Raw genomic sequence first — 17,922 nt, 5'->3', positions numbered from 1 at the left:
GTTCCTAACTTCCATCCCTTGCAAAGGAACCCTGGATACTTAGTTGAACCAGAATTTTGGAGAGGGGAGATAAAATTTTACACGCTTTGGGGACAGCACTGGTCTAGCACACATGGGGAGCTGAGATTCTCCGGAGGAGTGCCAAGGTCACGGGCTGGAGATGGTTTTGGTCCCTCCTCCACTGCCTGTTTCTCCCATACGAGGGGGCTCTTTCTGTGCTCCCTGGGCCCAGTGGGGGAGGAGAGAGACTTGAGTCTCCAGGGGCGGGACCCACCTGCCTCAGCCCTCCCCCAGCCTGGAGAACATAAAAGCCCAGGTTCAGCTAAGAGGTGATGCCAATGCCAGGTGGAGCCCTGGAACTTCAGAGGTAGGGTCCTAGACTCTGTAGGCAGAACCCACTGTGGGGGCACTGGGTGAGAAGGAGGGGGCCTGGGTGGAGGTGGCTGTGGGGCGCTCGTCTCCCCAGTGCACTGTGGGCTTTGCACACTTCACGGGCACGCAGTCTTGTTGCAGAGATGAAGCTGCTCCTGGGCCTGGCGGGACTCCTGGCAGTTCTGATCATGCTCCAGCCCTCGGAGGGTGCCCCTCCAGGTAACAGTTCAGAAAGAAGGGAAAAGGTGGCGTGTTAAGGGTAGTTCTGAGTCCCCGGGATTCCTTTCCTCCTTGTAAGCCACCCGGGCTCTGGGGTCTGATGGGGACTTTGGGTCCATTCCTGACCTCCTGACCTCTGTTCTGGGCAGCTGTCCCAGGGGAAGTGGAGACCTCAGTGGTGTTGACCTGCATGGAGGAAGCCAAGCGGCTAGTGGACAAAGCCTACAAGGAGCGGCGGGAAAGGTGGGGCTTCTGAGTGAGACCGTCCCCGGCATTTCAGAGAAAGAACAGGCAGCAGGGAACGTGCGGCTGGAGGCTGGAGGGGGGGCCCTCTGCCGGGTGGTCTTTCTGTCTTCGGGTGTGAAAACATCTTCAAGACCACACCTCCCACTTGTCTTTGGACTCCCAGGTCCAAACCTTTGGTGTTTACAAAGACAAACCTGCTTCCCGGCTCTGGGTCCTTCGAGCCCACAGCTCTGGGCTGGGGCCCTGCTGAGCGTCTCCCCCTTCTTCCTCTGGGCTCACCCCTCCTTCCCTCAAGCAGCATCAAGCAGCGGCTTCACAGCGGCTTGGCCAGCCCCATGGAACTCCTGTCCTACTTCAAGCAGCCAGTGGCGGCCACCCGGACCGCTGTGAGGGCGGCTGACTACCTGCACGTGGCCCTCAGCCTGCTGGAGAGGAAGCTGAGGGCCCTGTGGCCAGGCCGCTTCAATGTCACAGGTACAGTTCCCGCTACTCTTCCAGTGCCTCACTCAGTCTCTGTGGGTCTCCCAGTCCCTCCTTCCGGGGGGTATCCTAGCATCCCCCCGCTATGTCCTCACTCCACATCCCCCAAGCAGGTCTCCCCAGCAGTGGGTGGAAAACAGGGGCTCAGCTCCCACTTGCCTCCTACTTTGCCCGGCCCACAGACGTGCTGACCCCGGCCCAGCTGAACCTGCTGTCCAAGACCAGCGGCTGCGCCCACCAGGACCTGGGGGTGAGCTGCCCAGAGAAGGACAAGTACCGAACCATCACCGGGCAGTGCAACAACAGGTGCGGCCGCTGGGGGCCGGCCCTCGATGCGCGGGCGGTGGCTGGAGGCTGGGGACTCTACCAAGGGGTGTCAGCGGCCGTGTTCTCGCCCCTGCAGGCGCAGCCCCACGCTGGGGGCTTCCAACCGCGCCTTTGCACGCTGGCTGCCGGCGGAGTACGAGGACGGCTTCTCGCTGCCCTTCGGCTGGACGCCCGGGGTCAAGCGCAGCGGCTTCCCAGTGCCCCTGGTGAGCCCCGGCCGGGCGGAGAGGGAGCAGCCCGGCCAAGACCGCGGCCCCTGACGCCCGGTGTCCCACAGGCTCGCGCCGTGTCCAATGAGATCGTGCGCTTCCCCACGGAGAAGCTGACTCCGGACCAGGAGCGCTCACTCATGTTCATGCAGTGGGGCCAGCTGCTCGACCACGACCTCGACCTCACCCCCGAGCCGGCCGCCCGCGCCTCCTTCCTCACCGGCATCAACTGTGAGACCAGCTGCCTGCAGCAGCCGCCGTGCTTCCCGCTCAAGGTGCTTCCTCCCGGCCCCGCCCTGCAGCCCGCCGGGTCGGGGGCGGGGGGCATCGTTCCTCGAAGAGGCCACCTCCCTTCCTGCCCAGCGTTTCTTCTCCGGGTCCCAGCAAGCCTGCCCTGACCGCTCCCCACGCCTCCACCACCCAGCATCTCCCACCCTGTCTGTGCTGACGACCTTCCCGCTGCCCCTCAGACTTCTGTGTGCAAGCGCCGGGGGGCTCAGTCGTCTTCCCTCCCCACTCGGGGGGCCCCGACCCCCAGCGCACATCACACACAGCCTGGTAGTGGGGTTGGAGCGGGGGTGAGGGTGGACACGTGCTGAGTAGCAGGGGAAGGAAGGAAGGAAGGAGGGTCCCAGAGAGAGGCGGACAGAGGCAGATAGGGCACGGAGGGAGGGACAGAGAGACGAGGGGGAAGGGAAAGAAGAGAGGCCGCCGGGGAGGACAGAGAGCCAGCCAGGGACCCGAGCAGAGAGGAACAGAGTCAGAGGAGAGGAGAGAAGGGAGGTTGAGGGGGAGGGTCGGAGGACCGGCCAGCGCACCTCCAGGGGGCCCAGGTCCTCCATGCCAGCCCTCCAGCCACCGCCCCTCCTGCTCAGAGGCGCTCTGCCGGTGGGACCTTAGGCTCATCCCTCGGGGGCCTTGGGAAACCTTCCTGTCAGCTGAGGGGCCCCGAGAGGCTTTGTTTACCGTCTGGGTTGCCCGCTCTGGTCCTCGGTTCTAGACGGCTTCCCTGGCGGGAATTCAGGGCCTAAAACGGCGGGTGGACCAGGGCGAGCCACTCCTGACCTCTGTCCCTGGCCGCGGCGAGCCCGCGGGGCCTCTCTCTGCACCTCAGATCCCGCCCAATGACCCCCGCATCAAGAACCAGCAGGACTGCATCCCTTTCTTCCGCTCCTCCCCTGCCTGCACCCACAGCAACATCACCATCCGCAACCAGATCAACGCGCTCACCTCCTTCGTGGACGCCAGCATGGTCTACGGCAGCGAGGACCCCTTGGCCATGAGGCTGCGCAACCTGACCAACCAGCTGGGGCTGCTGGCCGTCAACACCCGCTTCCAGGACAACGGCCGAGCCCTGCTGCCCTTCGACAACCTGCACGATGACCCCTGCCTCCTCACCAACCGCTCGGCGAACATCCCCTGTTTCCTGGCAGGTCAGTCCTGGGCAGGGACCTGGACTGATGCAGGGCGCCCCCTACTGGAGCCATGGCGAGCCTATTGCAGAGCCCGTTGGGTTAGCATTGAGAGAGACTGCCCTCACCAACTTACAGGATGTGAATCGAGTTGCCTTGGTAACAAGTTGGATGGAGCTGGAAAGGCAAAACAAAAACAAACCCCCAAAACGACAAGAACAAAACCCCCAAATTTAAGAAGGAGACTCAGGGATGGCCAAGGCGCCTGGCTCCATCCATCTAGCCCTTTCTCTGTTGCTCCCTTTCCATCTGGGCTCTGCGAGAGGGGAAAGCTGAATCCTCCAGGGACAGGAAACCAAAGAGAGAGCAGCATGGCGCCCTCAACGCTCTAGAACAACAGTATCCAATATGGCAGACACTAGGCACACGTGGCTATTTTCATTTATATGTAATTTAGCTTAAATTAAAAACAAGCTTGCTCCACTGTGCCAGCTACCTTTCAAGTGCTCATTTCAAGTGTTCAGTAGCCCCATAGGCTAATGGCTTCTATACAGGACAGCTCAAATGTAGAACGTTTTCATCAGTGCAGAATTTCTGTGGGACAGAGCTGCTCCAGAACATTGCCACCTACCCACCTTGATTTCCTGTAATAAAAGAGGGTGGGATTTTCGATTTAGACAACTGGCAGTCCTGGGGATAAAGTTGGGGCAGTGATGGTGGCCATGCCCAGAAATTTTACTTGATACAGTGTTTTTAACTATGAACCCAACAGTGGGTCTGGCCCTTCTCTCTGGCCTCTCAGCCTCTCCTCATGATGGCTCTGCTGGCTGGGCCCTGGGGAAGAGAATCAAGGTCAGCCCCACTGTGGACTTTTCTGGGCTAGAGGAGAAGGAGCAGCAGTCCTCCGCCTCCACATGGTGTTGAGTCACGTGTCCCCGGCCCGGATGGTCTTGACCTCTTGTCAAGTAATGAGAAGGAAAGGCTACTCTCAGGGAATTTCCTTGCCACCGACTTTTAGAGCTGGGGAGGACGGAACCCAGTGTCTTGCAGAAATGGGCCTGGTCCTGATCCTCCAGAGCAGGGTTAGGGGAGGACTAGAGGGATCAGAGGGTCACTCCTGGTTCTTTTGAACAGTCTCAGGTGTGGCCTTCAAACATCCTGTGCCCTGACTCCCTCTCCCAAGCAGGCTGCAGAATTAGCATGTAGTAAGGTGGGCATGGCAGCTCTGAGCAGGTGGTAGTGGCTTTCTAGAGTCCTGTGGTAAGAAGGATTCTGAGGTTGCATCCAATTTCTGCTTTTATATTAATTTTTAATTTTAATTTTTGGCTGTGCTGGGTCTTCAGTGCTTCACTGCTATGTGCAGGCTTTCTCTAGTGGCAAGTGGAAACTACTCTAATCACAGTGCGTCGGCTTCTCACTGTGGTGGCTTCTTTTGTTGTGAAGCACAGGCTCTAGGGCATGCAGACCTCAGTAGTTGTGGCACACGGGCTTAGTTGCTCCATGGCACGTGGGATCTTCCCAGACCAGGGATCACACCCAAGTCCCCTGCATTGGCAGGCAGATTCTTAACCACTGGACCACCAGGGAAGTCTGCATCTAATTTTATCAGGAGTAAAGGCTGTGATCATTTGCTGTGTCTGACATGGGCAGGAAAACAGGGAGAGCCAACATGCATGCTACTTTTTTGGCCTTCCCTGAATCAAGAAAATGTCAATCAAGCAGTGCTCATGGGTCTCCTATTTTGTCCCAGGCAGTGTTAAACCCCATGTGTTTGTGTGTACGTTGGGTGGGAGGGTCAGATACAAAAAGGCACAATCCATGGTCCTTGTCCTCCAGGTGCCAGCAGTCTCAGGTATGGGAAGGTGGCAAGTCTTGTGTCAGGTCTGATGCTTAGTAAATGAGCATCCCCGGCCAGCACTGAAGAGCTGCTAAGGCGGACCAGGGAATCAAGGGAGGCCTCCTAGATGGGGTGCAGACTGAGCATGGCATGAAAAGTTGAGTGGAGATAAACAGCATTTGAGGCCTTGGCCCCAGAGGGAGTTTCAGTGGAGCAAGTCCTTTCCAGGAGGGAGGTCTTAAGAATGACAGTAGCTTTTGCTTCCCCAAGGGGACTCCCGTGCGAGTGAGATGCCTGAGCTCGCCTCCATGCACACACTCTTTGTGAGGGAGCACAACCGGCTGGCCACAGAGCTCAAGCGCCTGAACGCCCGCTGGGATGGAGAGAGGCTCTATCAGGAAGCCCGAAAAATCGTGGGAGCCATGGTCCAGGTAGGCAGTCCTGGGCATCTGTGATGCCAGAGGTCGGCAGACTTGGGATGCCAAAGTTCCTCTGCTGCATGTTGCTTGCTTGCTTGCTTGCTAAGTCACTTCAGTCGTGTCCGACTCTCTGTGACCCCATAGACAGCAGCCCACCAGGCTCCCCCGTCCCTGGGATTCTCCAGCAAGAACACTGGAGTGGGTTGCCATTTCCTTCTCCAATGCGTGAGAATGAAAAGTGAAAGTGAAGTCACTCAGTCGTGTCCGATTCTTGGTGATCCCATGGACTGCAGCCCACCAGGCTCCTCTATCCATGGGATTTTCCAGGCAAGAGTACTGGAGTGGGGTGCCATTGCCTTCTCTGCTGCTGCATGTTAGCTGTGCAAATTAACCCTCATGAGCTATGTGAAAACACCTGGCAGAGACTAAGTGCCTGACAAGGGTCACTTGCCTTTCATTCCCTCTTTCCCAGGCTTGCTCTCCTTTCGACTTTCCTGTCTACCAGGAATGATACTGACAGGTTTAAACAGGTGGATCTAAAATGCTTGGTGCCCAGTGAAAGTGGAATTTGCTCAGTCGTGTCCGATTCTTTGTGACTCCATGGACTATACAGTCCGTGGAATTCCAGGCCAGAATACCGGAGTGGGTAACCTTTCCCTTCTCCAGGGGATCGTCCCAACCCAGGGATCAAACCTAGGTTTCCTGCATTGCAGGCGGATTCTTTAGCAGCTGAGCCACCAGGCGTACAGTAGGTGTTCAGTAAATTCTTCTTTCCTTCATCACATTGTCACTCTTGGCTCCTTTACACACTCCCTCTTTTTCACGGCTGTATCCCAGCCCACCCACTCTTCTTATCCTCGCTTAAAGGGGTGTTCTCCCAATTTGGGGGGAAATATTTAAATGCTTTATTTATTTCTTGGCTGCGCTATTTAGCTTTTGGGATCTTAGTCCCCCAACCAGGGATTGAACCTGTACCCCCTGCAGTGGAAACGCCGAGTCCAAATCACTGGACTGCCAGGGGATTTCCTTTCTCCCAAGTTTTGACACTCCAGCATCCTCATCCTCTCCCAGGTCATGAACACGCACTCAAGTGCACACACCACACACACACACACACACACACACACACACACACACACACACACTGCTTGTTAATACTCCTCAGCTTTGAAGTGGAGAGAGTTGCTGGTGCTGAGGGTGACCAGGGTGACCAGTTGTCCATTGGCACTAAGAACTTAAATGAGATTTGTTTAATTAACTCTGAGAGGAGATTCCAGAGTCTAGAATCTAGAGTGTGTCTGTTCCCTCTCCTCTCTTTTCACTGCGAGAAATCACCTAGGGTGGCCCTTTTCCATTTTGCCTCCCCTCTGTCTACAGACACTAGATTGAACCCTACTGTGAGCCAGGCACTTTGTTGCCTACTGAGTAATTTCAAGAGAAATGAGATCCAACCCTTGCCCTCAAGGAGTATGCTAGTTAAGAGAAATGCTGCTGCTGCTGCTGCTAAATCGCATCAGTTGTGTCCGACTCCTAGCCACCCCATGGACTGCAGCCCACAAGGCTCTTCCCCGTCCATGGGATTCTCCAGGCAAGAGTACTGGAGTGGGTTGCCATTGCCTTCTCCCTGTAAGAGAAATGAGACAGGAATAACTCAAGGGCAAGGGAGCTATGAAAGGACTCACAAAACCTTTTATTATTTAATCCTCTAAGGCGGAGTGCAGCATAATTACCTGTAATTTACATTTGAGGAACTGGGGCTCAGAGAGGTTAATAACTGGCCTAGGGTCACACAGCAGGCAAGCACTCGAGCCCTGTTCATGCCACTTGGTCCCACTCTGTGGGACCCAGGTCCAGTACTGTGGAAGGCAAATCCTTGGCCTTAGGCGAGGGAGGGATCCCTCCGAGTCAGGAACAGGTGAAGAATCCGCAGGGAGGGGTGAGTGGAGAGGCCACTCTGAGTGACTTTCCTTTAGATCATCACTTACCGGGATTACCTGCCCCTGGTGCTGGGGCGGGAGGCCATGCGGAAGTACCTGCCCCGGTACCGCTGCTACAACGACTCGGTGGACCCGCGCATCGCCAACGTCTTCACCAACGCCTTCCGCTACGGCCACACCCTCATCCAACCCTTCATGTTCCGCCTGAACAGTCGATACCAACCTATGCAGCCCAACCCCCGCGTGCCGCTCAGCAGGGTTTTTTTTGCCAGCTGGAGGGTTGTGCTCGAAGGTGAGCAAGACCCTGTCCGGGAGTGAGGGAGTGAACTGGCAGCCGAAGGTGGGGTGGGCGTGGACTTGGTCGCAGGGAGCTAGGGCGGAATAAATTGTCTTTCCTTCGGTCTTCGGGGCATCTGATTTCCGGCCTGGTTCACTTGACTCTGCTTGCACATCCAACAACAGAGAGTGGGGTGAGACAGCTTCTAGGGAGCTGGCTCCTTCCTGTGCATTGGGATCCTCAGGGACCTAGGAGGGCTGGGAGCATCTGAGCCTGACGAGTTTGAATGGCTTTATCCCCGAGGCCGCAAGAGCCTCAGTGAGGATCTGCCCACCCGGGGACCTTGGCGCCAGGAGCCACATGCGCTCAGCGCTCTTCGCCACTGCCCCCGGGTCTGGCTCGCTGCAGTCTGAGCTCCGATACCGAGCTGGACCCTTCCCCCGGCGTGCTCCTCTTGCTCCAGGTGGCATCGACCCCATCCTGCGGGGCCTCATGGCCACCCCTGCGAAGCTGAACCGCCAGAACCAAATCGCGGTGGACGAGATCCGGGAGCGGCTGTTTGAGCAGGTCATGAGGATCGGGCTGGACCTGCCCGCGCTCAACATGCAGCGCAGCCGCGACCACGGCCTTCCTGGTGAGGGGGCTGCCCTGGCCTCCCGGGCCCACCCACCTCCCAGTCCAGTGCCTGTCCTCTCCAGTGCCCCCAGCTACCGGGGCACCAACCCCCCCCCCCCCCCCCCCCCCAACGCCAACCCTCAGAACCTTGCTCTTAGGGTGCGGCCTGAGGTCAGGACCTGGGCCCCTCTGCCCCGTTTCCAGCACCTTCTACCTACTTTGTGTTGCTGGAACCCCCCCAGTTTTAGTGCATCGCCATAATAACGAGCCCCTACTGCCCTGAAAACCTACCTCCAATCCATTTTGCTTCATTTTATGTGGATTCTGAGGCGGAGAGATTATTATCACTTCCATTTTACTGATGTGGAGAAAGAAATGGCAACCCACTCCAGTATTCTCACCTGGAGAATCCCATGGACAGAGGAGCCTGGCGGGCTACAGTCCATGGGGTCGCAAGAGTTGGACACAACTTAGGGACTAAACCACCACCATTTTACTGATGAGGAAACTGAGGCTTGGAGAAATTCAGAACCTGCCTGGGTTCTCCAGCCAAGTCAGGGACAGAGCCAGAATGGGAGCCCAGATCAGCCTACCATCCTGCTGATGCCTGTACTGTGGGACAGCTGGTATGGGGCTGATCCTTCCAGACACACTGCACCCATCACAGGTCTGAGATCTCCACAGGCGGAAGGAGATGCCCCTGTTCTTGGACCCAGCGGGAGTGATGACAATTTAGGATTTACCTTAGAGTGGGAAGGGTAGGGGAAGACAGAGAGGCTCCTGGAGAGACCCAGCTGCACCTGGAGAGACCCCTTCATGCCCTGCTTTCCTGCATGAACCTCTGTATGTGGCCTCACTGTGTTGGGAGGGTGGCCTTTCTGCGACCCACCCACAACCACCCTCCGCTCCTCCCATACAGGGTACAACGCCTGGAGGCGCTTCTGTGGGCTCCCAGAGCCCAACACGGTGGGTGAGCTGGGCACAGTCCTGAGGAACCTGAACCTGGCAAGAAGGCTGATGGCCCTGTACCGCACACCCAACAACATTGACATCTGGATGGGTGGTGTGGCTGAGCCCTTGAACAAAAATGGCCGCGTGGGCCCGCTGCTCGCCTGTCTCATTGGGACCCAGTTCAGGAAGCTCCGTGATGGCGACCGGTGAGGACGGAGGCCTCGCAGCTCTGGCCCTGCCCCTCGGGTGACCCCCGCTTCCTCCTGCTAGAAGGAGTCTGTGGTTTTCCAGTGTGTTCTGGGGAGCCTCAAGGTCGTCACTGATGTACCCTGAAGCTGTTGAGGGTGCAAAAAGGAGGGAATCTGTGGTTGTCAAGGAGAGGGACGAGAGAAAATGCTACCCTAGGTCATGCTTCTCCAGGTCCCGGGTGTGGTCACGGGGCCACCAGTCTCCATTAGAAGGTCCCATCCTTGCTTCCCCCCGGCCGCCGCTCCTGTTTTCATTCCACTGTGGGCCTGACCTCTGTCACACCCAGTTCTCACCTGGCCCGAACTGTGCCTTGGGGAAACTCTTAACAAGGTGTCCCTCTCTGGGTGGACAAATGAGACACACTCCCTAGATCCCATCTTCCCACCTGAACATAGCCCTGTCCAGGGCCCAGGGTCTCATGGGAGAGTGGGCCCGTCTGTCATTAGTGATGCCTGGAGGCTGCTGGGGTGGGAGCGGGTTGTGGGGGGCACCTGGGCAGCTGTGAGTGGGGCTCTATTTGTTTGAATCCCCCCTTGGGCTACCCGAGGGCCTGGAGCTCTCCTGTGCTGTGGGGCCGCTGTCCACTGTGGTCCTCTGTCACCCAGGAGCAGCTCCAGCCAGTGGGTGTCCTCCCAGCCTAGGAGGGCCTCAGGCACAGTGGCCGTGGGTGTTCCCGTGCAGGTTCTGGTGGCAGAAGAAGGGCGTGTTCAGCAAGCGGCAGCAGCGGGCCCTGGCCAAGATCTCCTTGTCCCGCATCATCTGTGACAACACAGGCATCACCGTCGTGTCCAAGAACAACATCTTCATGTCCAACACATTCCCTCGGGACTTTGTCCGCTGCAGTAGTCTCCCGGCATTGGACTTGGCTCCCTGGAGGGAAAAGAGCTAGAGACAGGGTAAGGGGGGCAGCGGGCAAGTGACGGCTGGGCATCTCTGGGCTGGCCGGTTGGGCCCACAGAGCCCTCCCTTCTCTAGCTGAGCCCCTCCCTAAAGACACCACTAACAACTGGACATTTGTGTGTGTGTGTGTGTGCGTGTACAGTGAATCGAAATTGCATTTTGTGTGTGTTGCATGTGAACGTGGGTAGTGTTTTGTGTGCTGTGTATACATGAGTGTGTATTTGCTGATACTAGGTGTGTGGAAGGCAGCAGAGTGGATTGGTGAGACGCACAGGCTAAGGAGCCAGACTGCTTGGGTTCAGATCCTGCAGCCTACCAGCTGTGTGACCTTGAACAAGTTCCTCAACCTTGCTCAGCCTGAATTTCCTTTGCAAATAACTGCTGTCATGGCTCCTTAGAGGGTCTGTTGCATCCTCTAGTATTGGGTTGATTGAGCACCTGCCAGGCAGTGTGGCCCGCATGGGAAACACACAGAAAAAGTCAGACACCATTTCTGCCCTTGTGGAGCTTACACCTTGACTGTGTCCTGTTAACAGAGGTGAAGCAGCGACCCTGGAGGAGTGACGACCCCGGAGGAGTGGCTATTAGAAGTGGGCTGCACGTGGGTTGAGTTACAGGCCCAGGCTCGCCAGGCTCAGTCCGTGGCCCCCCTTTTTCTTCCTTACTCTGTTGTCTTACTTATTCAGAGGAGCTGCTTGGAGAGGAACTTGGCCCTTTTATACCATTCGTTTATATCTGATGATTATGATAATAAAGCACCACAGATGGGGATCTTTGCTCTGTGTCTGCAGTGGGGCTGGACCCTCAGCAAGAGGCTTGCTCTGGGCTCTGAACCTGAACCAGAGTGGTCTGTGCTTCAGGGCCCTTTCTAAACTGGGGGTCAGGATGTCCAGGCGTTCTCCTTGGGCTGATTCATACACGGAAGGCTGTCATCCTTGGTCAGCCAAACCGAGCAGACCCTCTTCCCTCACCTTCCCCAGAGAGCGCGAACCGTGGGCACCAAGCCCTTCTGTTGGCGCCCTGCCCCGGGAAGTATTATGCTTGCTGCATGCTCACTCTGCATCGGGCCTGTGCCAAGTGTTGGGAAACAGAGGGCACTCAGGAGAGGAAAGAGCAGGAGGTTGGTGGGAAGGTGGTTCCCTCCCCAGGTGACAAGACACCTGGGGACCCTGTCAGCCGGCCCGGTGGGTCAGAGGCCCCAGGACGGTAGATGCCTCCTCAGTCTTGCCTTCGCCGGGGGTCCAGACCAGGACAGCAGGTGGGGCTGAGGGAGGGGAAGGAGCAGGCTCCCCTGATGAGCGTGCCTGCAACTTGATCCCTCTGCCTGCGTGGTGGATTCCCTCCCATTCTCTCCCTTCTTCCCACATTTGGGGAGGGGGGCACCCACAGCTGGGGCCTGAAAGGATGTGAGGCTCAGGTACCCACGGGAGCCCCAGACATTAGCACCTCCCCCAAGAGCGAGAAACCCTGCTCAACCCCCTCTTATGGCTCCCAGGCTTTCCTGTAGAATGGCTGCAGGTCTCCTGCCCCCGCCGTGCCAGTCAGGGGGCCTGGGGGTCCCCACTGGGCTGACCTTACCCAGGAGGGTCTCTGAGGAAGAACTCATGAGTGTGTATTGGGTGGCAAACTAGGAATATTCTGGAGCTGCTGGTCACAGGCCTCACAGGCTCCCCAGCCTAACCTAGAAAAGAGGGTATTTCCCTAAAGGACTCCTGGAAAAGAAATTAACTTTTTTTTTAAACTGCACATCATGGTATGTGGGCATCTTAGTTTCCTGACCAGGGATTGAACCTGTGTCCCCTGCAGTGGAAGTGTGGAGTCCTAATCACTGGACCACCAGGGAATTCCCCCAAATTAGCTCTGGGGGAAATCCAGGCTTGGATCTCTCTGCCTCTGTGGTGATGCCCTGAAAGTTCTCCTGCCACCCCACGGCCATGCCTTCTTTGTGCAGGAGCCCCTTCCCTCCTTTTCTTTGGGAGCGCTTTGAAGCTGAGAGCACCAAACTGGGCCCTCTCACTGCCTAGACTCATGCACGTGACCCCTTTGTGGTGAGACACGTCCGAACTGTAAACACCGTTGCTCATTTGGCAGTGATTCCAAGGCCTGCCTTCCAGAGGGGAACAAGGTCATCGCCAGCATCTGTAGTCAATCATCAGGTGTTTATTGAGCATTCACTGTGTGCCAAGTACTACGCTGGGGGCCCCAGGACACACTTGGAAGCATGCTGAAGGCCGAGCTCAAGAAGTTTACAATCTACTTCAAGGGGAGGAGAGATACGGGTGTCAAGGCCGCAGCCTCAGCCAAGACTTTTTTGGGGAAAGGATGGGTGACATCTGGCAAGCAAGATCGGAAAGCATTTTGGAGGGTGTAAGTCTTGACAGAAGGAGGGTTTCCAAAGATGGAGAGGATGGGGGTGGAGAGGTGGGATTCAACAGAAAGAGCTGGAGTGGCAAGGAGGCTGCCTTGGGCTTGAGCAAGGTGTGCTTGGGGGGCGTGCAGAGAGACTCGGCTGGGCAGAAGGCCTGGGATGGGGTAGGGAGCCCGAAGGGGCCGGGTCACTGAGTCTACTTGAAATGGCATCGTGGCCAAGGGGAGCTCTACTGCACAGTGTGGGGGGCTGTGGAGCCCAGGCCCCTAATTCTCCCTGGAGGCCCAGGGTGAGAGATCCAGCTTATCAACAGCTGAGCAATCCACAAAGTCACGTGGGTAGTTGTTGGCCTGGAAGGCATGCAGCGGGACCTTCGTGATGTGGGTGTTGTCACAGATGAGGCGCGAGAAGGATACTTTCTGTAGAGAGTCCCGCTGCTTCTCAGTGAAGACCCCAGGGTTCTCCCACCAGAACCTACAGAGACACAAGCAGGGTCTCCAAACAGCCCAGCTGCTGGCCCCTTCCCACTCTGCCAAAAGGGAAGGGAGGAGGTCCCCGGGAACATGCCGAGGTCTGGCATCGGTCCTGCAGGACGCCCACCCCAATGCCCACCTCTGAGAAGGGCCTCCCCCGCCGCCCTCCCCGCGGAGGTCTCACTCACCTGTCCCCATCACGTATCTGCTGGAATTGCCTCCCTAGGAGGCAGGCCAGGAGAGGCCCCACCCGGCCCCTTTCTACCATGGGCTCGGCGTTGCCTCCGATCCAGATGTCAATGTTGTCGGGGGTCTTGTAGAGATCCAGTAACTTCTTAGCCAGTATCTTGTTCTTCAGCACGGCCTGCAGCCCCTTCAGCGTCTTGGGCTGTGAGAGGCCACAGAAGCCCCTCCAGGAGTTGTACCCTAGGGCAGAGAGGTGGAGGCTGTCTAATGCCCTTTGAGGACATGCCCACTCCAGCTCCATCAGCCCTAGGCAGTCTGCTTTCCCAGCCTCTGGGAATGGGGAGGCAGTGAGCCACTGTTTCACCCTGTGGCACTTGGGCTTCAAGGGAGCTAGCAGTATATGTGGTGCTTACTGTGGGCCCAGGCACTGCTCTAAGCCCTGCACACATATGTAAACTGAAGAACAGAGATGCTAAATCACTTGTCTAAGGTCACACAGCTAGAATTTGAACCCAGACAGTCTGGCCCTCAAAGTTCTACATTTAGGAAGGTCCAGTAGCCATTGCTTTCTCTCTATTCTCCTTTTCTTAATATTTTCTGGATTTTTAAACTGCTTTCACAAGTCAGTGGTTGATCGCTTTCATTTGAGGAGCCCAGGCATAGTACCAAATATGTTCTCTGGTCTCTGTCTTAGGGAGACTGGAAGATGCCATTTCACAGGTGTGTTTTAAAACAGGCATCTCGGCCTTCTGTTTTAGAATTGATCAGCTCCTCGGGGCTATAGAGGAGAGTCCCTGAGAACCCCAGAAAGTGGTGAAACATTCCCCAGGCCTGGCTGGACCCTGGGCCCACTCACCAGGCATCCCATGGTCCCGGCAACGCTGTAAATTGATAGCAGCCAGGTCAAAGCCGTGGATTTTGTGAGTAGGCTGGAAGAGCTTGTTGCGCAGCTCACTCGTCAGCATTTTATTCTGATTCATCAGTTTGGACTTCTTGGCCAGCAGACCCCGCACCAGGGGGTCAATTCCACCTGCAACGGAGACCCAGAGGCCATGCTGGGGGTGGGGCAGCTGGGGACATCTTCCATTGCTGGGCACGCCCTCCTCCTGACAGTTTCTCTTTCTCAGCTGAAAGATGGGCCAACTGCCCCTCTGGGGCTGGAACTGGGGAAAGAAGAACACAGCGCAGCCCACAGGGTGTGCTGGGGGTTGGAAGCCCATCCGCACCACCTGCCATCCTGTGGGGATGCATGAGCATAAGCTTCAGGGTTTCTTCCAAGCTCCAGTTCAGAGAGCTGGCTCCTTCTCCTCCATATGGTCCCCCAAGGAACTGTGCACCATGAGAAGAGATGGCAGAAATCTCTAGAAAAATGCCCTGACTTGTCAGGCCTTAAGAAAAAGCCAGTTTCAACACAGCCCAGCTCAGGATAAAGGGGAACAGGGGTCCAATCTTTGGCACTTAATGGAGGTGGAAAGCTGTAGAGAAGAGCAGAAAAGAGCAATTTATTTACTGTGTGTGTGAGTCAGCTGCTCAGCCATGTCTGACTCTCTGCGACCCCGTGGACTGTAGCCCCCCAGGCTCCTCTGTCCATGGGATTCTCCAGGCAAGAACACTGGAGTGGGTTGTCATTGCCCTTCTCCAGGGGATCTTCCCGACCCAGGGATCAAACCCAGGTCTCCTGCACAGCAGGCAGATTCTTTACCTTTTGAGCTGATTTATTAGACACAGGAATTCTTTCTGCAAGGGTTAGGGAAGCCTGAGGGAGGGAAGGGAAGCAGGGAAAACTCAGCACCTTAAAGGACAGTGGAAGAAAGAAAGAATAATAACTAATATTTAGTGATCACCTCCTGTGTGTCAGGAACTACTGTATATATGTCTTTCATTTTTTTTTGGAACAATCTTCCTATAAAATTAGTTTATTGGCCATATCCAAACAAGCACATACATATTTCATTTTATATGAATAAAATACAATATTAATGTTTCAAACATAGTTGATACTCAGGAACTAATGGCCAAACTTTTGAAAAACCTAGATTTTAATGTCAATTAATTTCAATATATTAAATACAATTAAATTGCATAAGTGCACTATTAATTTTCCTAGCATTATGATTTGGTAAACAGATTACTTATAATCTTACAAGTATAATCAAGGCTGTAATGAGTACCGTTGAGTTTACATATACATTCGAACACTCCTTATTATGTCCTATAGGTAAATTTCTAAATATAAAATTGCTTGTCAAAATGTGCTAATTTCCATCTAATACATATTTTCACTGTCTTTTGGACAGACTAACACACAAGGAGTTCCAAGTTCTCCATAGTTTGCTAATAAATGTACCATTAATCTAATAGGTGAAAAAAGTAATTGCTGATTTATTTGTGTGTTTGTGACTATGTTTAAAGAGATACACAAATATTAATTTCATTATATATTTATAATAGTTGATAATTATTTAGTATATAGTTATTTCATTTTAATATCCTAGTGAGAGAGATATTATTAGTGCCCCCATTTTACAAATGAAGAAACTGAGGCTCAGTGAGGTGAAGTCACTTGCCCAGGGTTGCATAGGAAGTGGCAGGAGCCTGACTTCCACGCCAGGTTTTTCTAGAAGCAGGCTGCAGAGTGAGACAGCCAGGTGATAGTGCATCCCCAAAAGGACATACCATCTTTGATTATCCTCCAGGTGTTGAAGAAGAGGGTGTGCAGGGGGAGCTCTGCTTCCGGACCCCACGGCTGGTAATTCTCATCCAGGCGGGACACAGTGGAGGGAACCTCCATGTGGCCAAAGCGGAGGGCAAAGATGAAGACATTGGAAATTCGGGGATCCACAGAGTTGTTATAGCCTTGGTAGGGCGGGATCCACTTCTGCATCTCACTACCTAGCACAATGGGTAGGTAGTCCCTAAAGGTGATAATCTGCAAGGAAACACAAGTTATGAAAAAAAGGCATGAGAAGACTCAAACCTTTGTGGAGTGAGGTTGGAGCCAAGGAGGAGTGGTCAAAAATCAAGGATGGCAAATGGACTGCATATGTGTCCTACGCGTTGCATGTGTCCAATTCTCCTTCCCATAACCCTAGCAGACATTACTGATTGATCATGACATAGTTTCTGCTGATCTTCCATGATCTGTCTCAATATAGGCTCTACTGATCAGTCCCTTGAATTTGACATTTGAAATGTACTCTCTTGGCCATCTTTGCTCTAAATTTATGATGAAGCTAACATCACAGTCTCCGTGTATCACTTTAACCTAAAATTATACTATTAAACTTTTTCCCACAGGCCAGGGCAAGAGGAATGGAGAACCACAGGAATGAGTCACAGGGTAACCAAGGGGAGTTCATTCAGTCCCCCATTCTGAAAGAAGTGCTGCTCCATGGAGAGGTCAGTTTCTCGTTTGTTTTGCTCAGAAGAGTGAACTAACATAAACTGAGAAAATTTTGAAAAAATATAAAGTCATGCCATCCCACAACACGATAATTATGTTAATTGTTTATTCTCTCTAATTTTTATGGTATACATATTGTAACTTGGTCGTAATCCTAGAGAACACGTCGTGAAATGCATTCTGCTTTTTTACCTAATATCTCTCATGTTTCTACCTAGCTCACGATTATGCCACTGACCGTGTATAATATTCTCTTGCCCTCAGGGGTCCTTCCCATTCCTTCAGCAGCACAGACTCTGGAGACGCCATCCTTGGAGCGGGCCGCCTGCTCCTCAGGCTCTGGGAGGCAGCAGGAGACGGAACCCTGCCCCTGGCCACAGTGGACGGGCTTGACCGGGGCCCCAGACTAAGCTGGTTAGTCAGAGTCTCTTGCTCAGGAATTTAGATTTCAGATGCAGCTATCCTAGACTGTTTCTGATGGTGCTCGATAGAGGGGACAGATGGATTGTCATTTTCTACCGTGAGCAGAAATGCAGAGAAAACCCGTCTACAGAGAAAGAGAGATGTGAGGGGAGGAGAAGAGGGGAGGGAGAGACAGTGAAAATGACTTGCCTCAATTCCAAAGGATTTTCAGCCTCTGGCAGTCACCCTTGCTGAGGCCCGACTGCGTTACAGTCACTGCCCTGGGGTTCCAGGAGAAACCCTTAGGAGCTTCCATGTGATACATGTGTAGGGTGAACCAATACTGAACATCTTAATTATCCCGAGTGGGTTTCTTTTTCTTGTAGTCCAAGAAACCCTATGCTGGAGCTCTAACTCTCTCATGGGACTGTATTTGGAGATAGGGCCTGTAATTAAGGTTAAATGATGTCATAAGGGTGGAGCCCTAATCCAGTAAGACTAGTGTCCTTATAAGAGAGAGACGCACACACGTGCGTGAAAACCACGTGAGAAAAACATACAGCGAAGGTGGCCAAGCCAAGGAGAAAGGCTTCGGGAGAAATCAAACCTGCTAACTCCTTTAAGCTTGGATTTCCAGTCT

The 17,922-nt window shown here is 54.6% G+C and overlaps 2 protein-coding genes across 2 annotated transcripts in view; one reads left to right on the top strand and one right to left on the bottom strand.

The window, feature by feature from the left end:
* The first annotated feature begins 515 nt into the window (after positions 1–515).
* On the top strand, positions 516–10,439 carry MPO (myeloperoxidase). The gene is made up of 12 exons (XM_052658309.1): positions 516–591; positions 741–834; positions 1,136–1,311; positions 1,500–1,623; positions 1,721–1,850; positions 1,922–2,128; positions 2,968–3,286; positions 5,373–5,533; positions 7,495–7,750; positions 8,199–8,369; positions 9,270–9,507; positions 10,232–10,439. Exons 1-12 carry the CDS (start codon positions 516–518, stop codon positions 10,437–10,439), a joined length of 2,160 nt encoding a protein of 719 aa, XP_052514269.1.
* A 2,645-nt stretch (positions 10,440–13,084) lies between these two features.
* The window catches only part of LPO (lactoperoxidase), a 29,133-nt gene continuing 24,295 nt past the window's right edge, over positions 13,085–17,922 (bottom strand). The window contains exons 10-13 of the mRNA XM_052658342.1: positions 16,154–16,406; positions 14,334–14,507; positions 13,480–13,717; positions 13,085–13,292 (exon numbers count right to left, since the gene is read on the bottom strand). Coding sequence (XP_052514302.1) covers positions 13,085–13,292; positions 13,480–13,717; positions 14,334–14,507; positions 16,154–16,406 — 873 coding nt within the window. The remainder of the gene's footprint in view (positions 13,293–13,479; positions 13,718–14,333; positions 14,508–16,153; positions 16,407–17,922) is intronic.

Source organism: Budorcas taxicolor, chromosome 19 (assembly GCF_023091745.1).
Source record: "Budorcas taxicolor isolate Tak-1 chromosome 19, Takin1.1, whole genome shotgun sequence".
In the NCBI taxonomy this organism is placed as follows: domain Eukaryota; kingdom Metazoa; phylum Chordata; class Mammalia; order Artiodactyla; family Bovidae; genus Budorcas; species Budorcas taxicolor.
The sequence above is the reverse complement of the archived record's forward strand: the minus strand, read 5'-3'. Positions and strand labels throughout refer to the sequence as shown.

What these genes read in the sequence shown, in the direction of transcription:
- MPO (XM_052658309.1), top strand. Translation starts at nt 516, where the DNA reads ATGAAGCTGCTCCTGGGCCTGGCGGGACTCCTGGCAGTTCTGATCATG. An exon ending in CATCCCCTGTTTCCTGGCAG is followed by an intron (nt 3,287 to 5,372) that starts GTCAGTCCTGGG and finishes TGCTTCCCCAAG; the next exon opens with GGGACTCCCGTGCGAGTGAG. An exon ending in CCGCGACCACGGCCTTCCTG is followed by an intron (nt 8,370 to 9,269) that starts GTGAGGGGGCTG and finishes CCTCCCATACAG; the next exon opens with GGTACAACGCCTGGAGGCGC.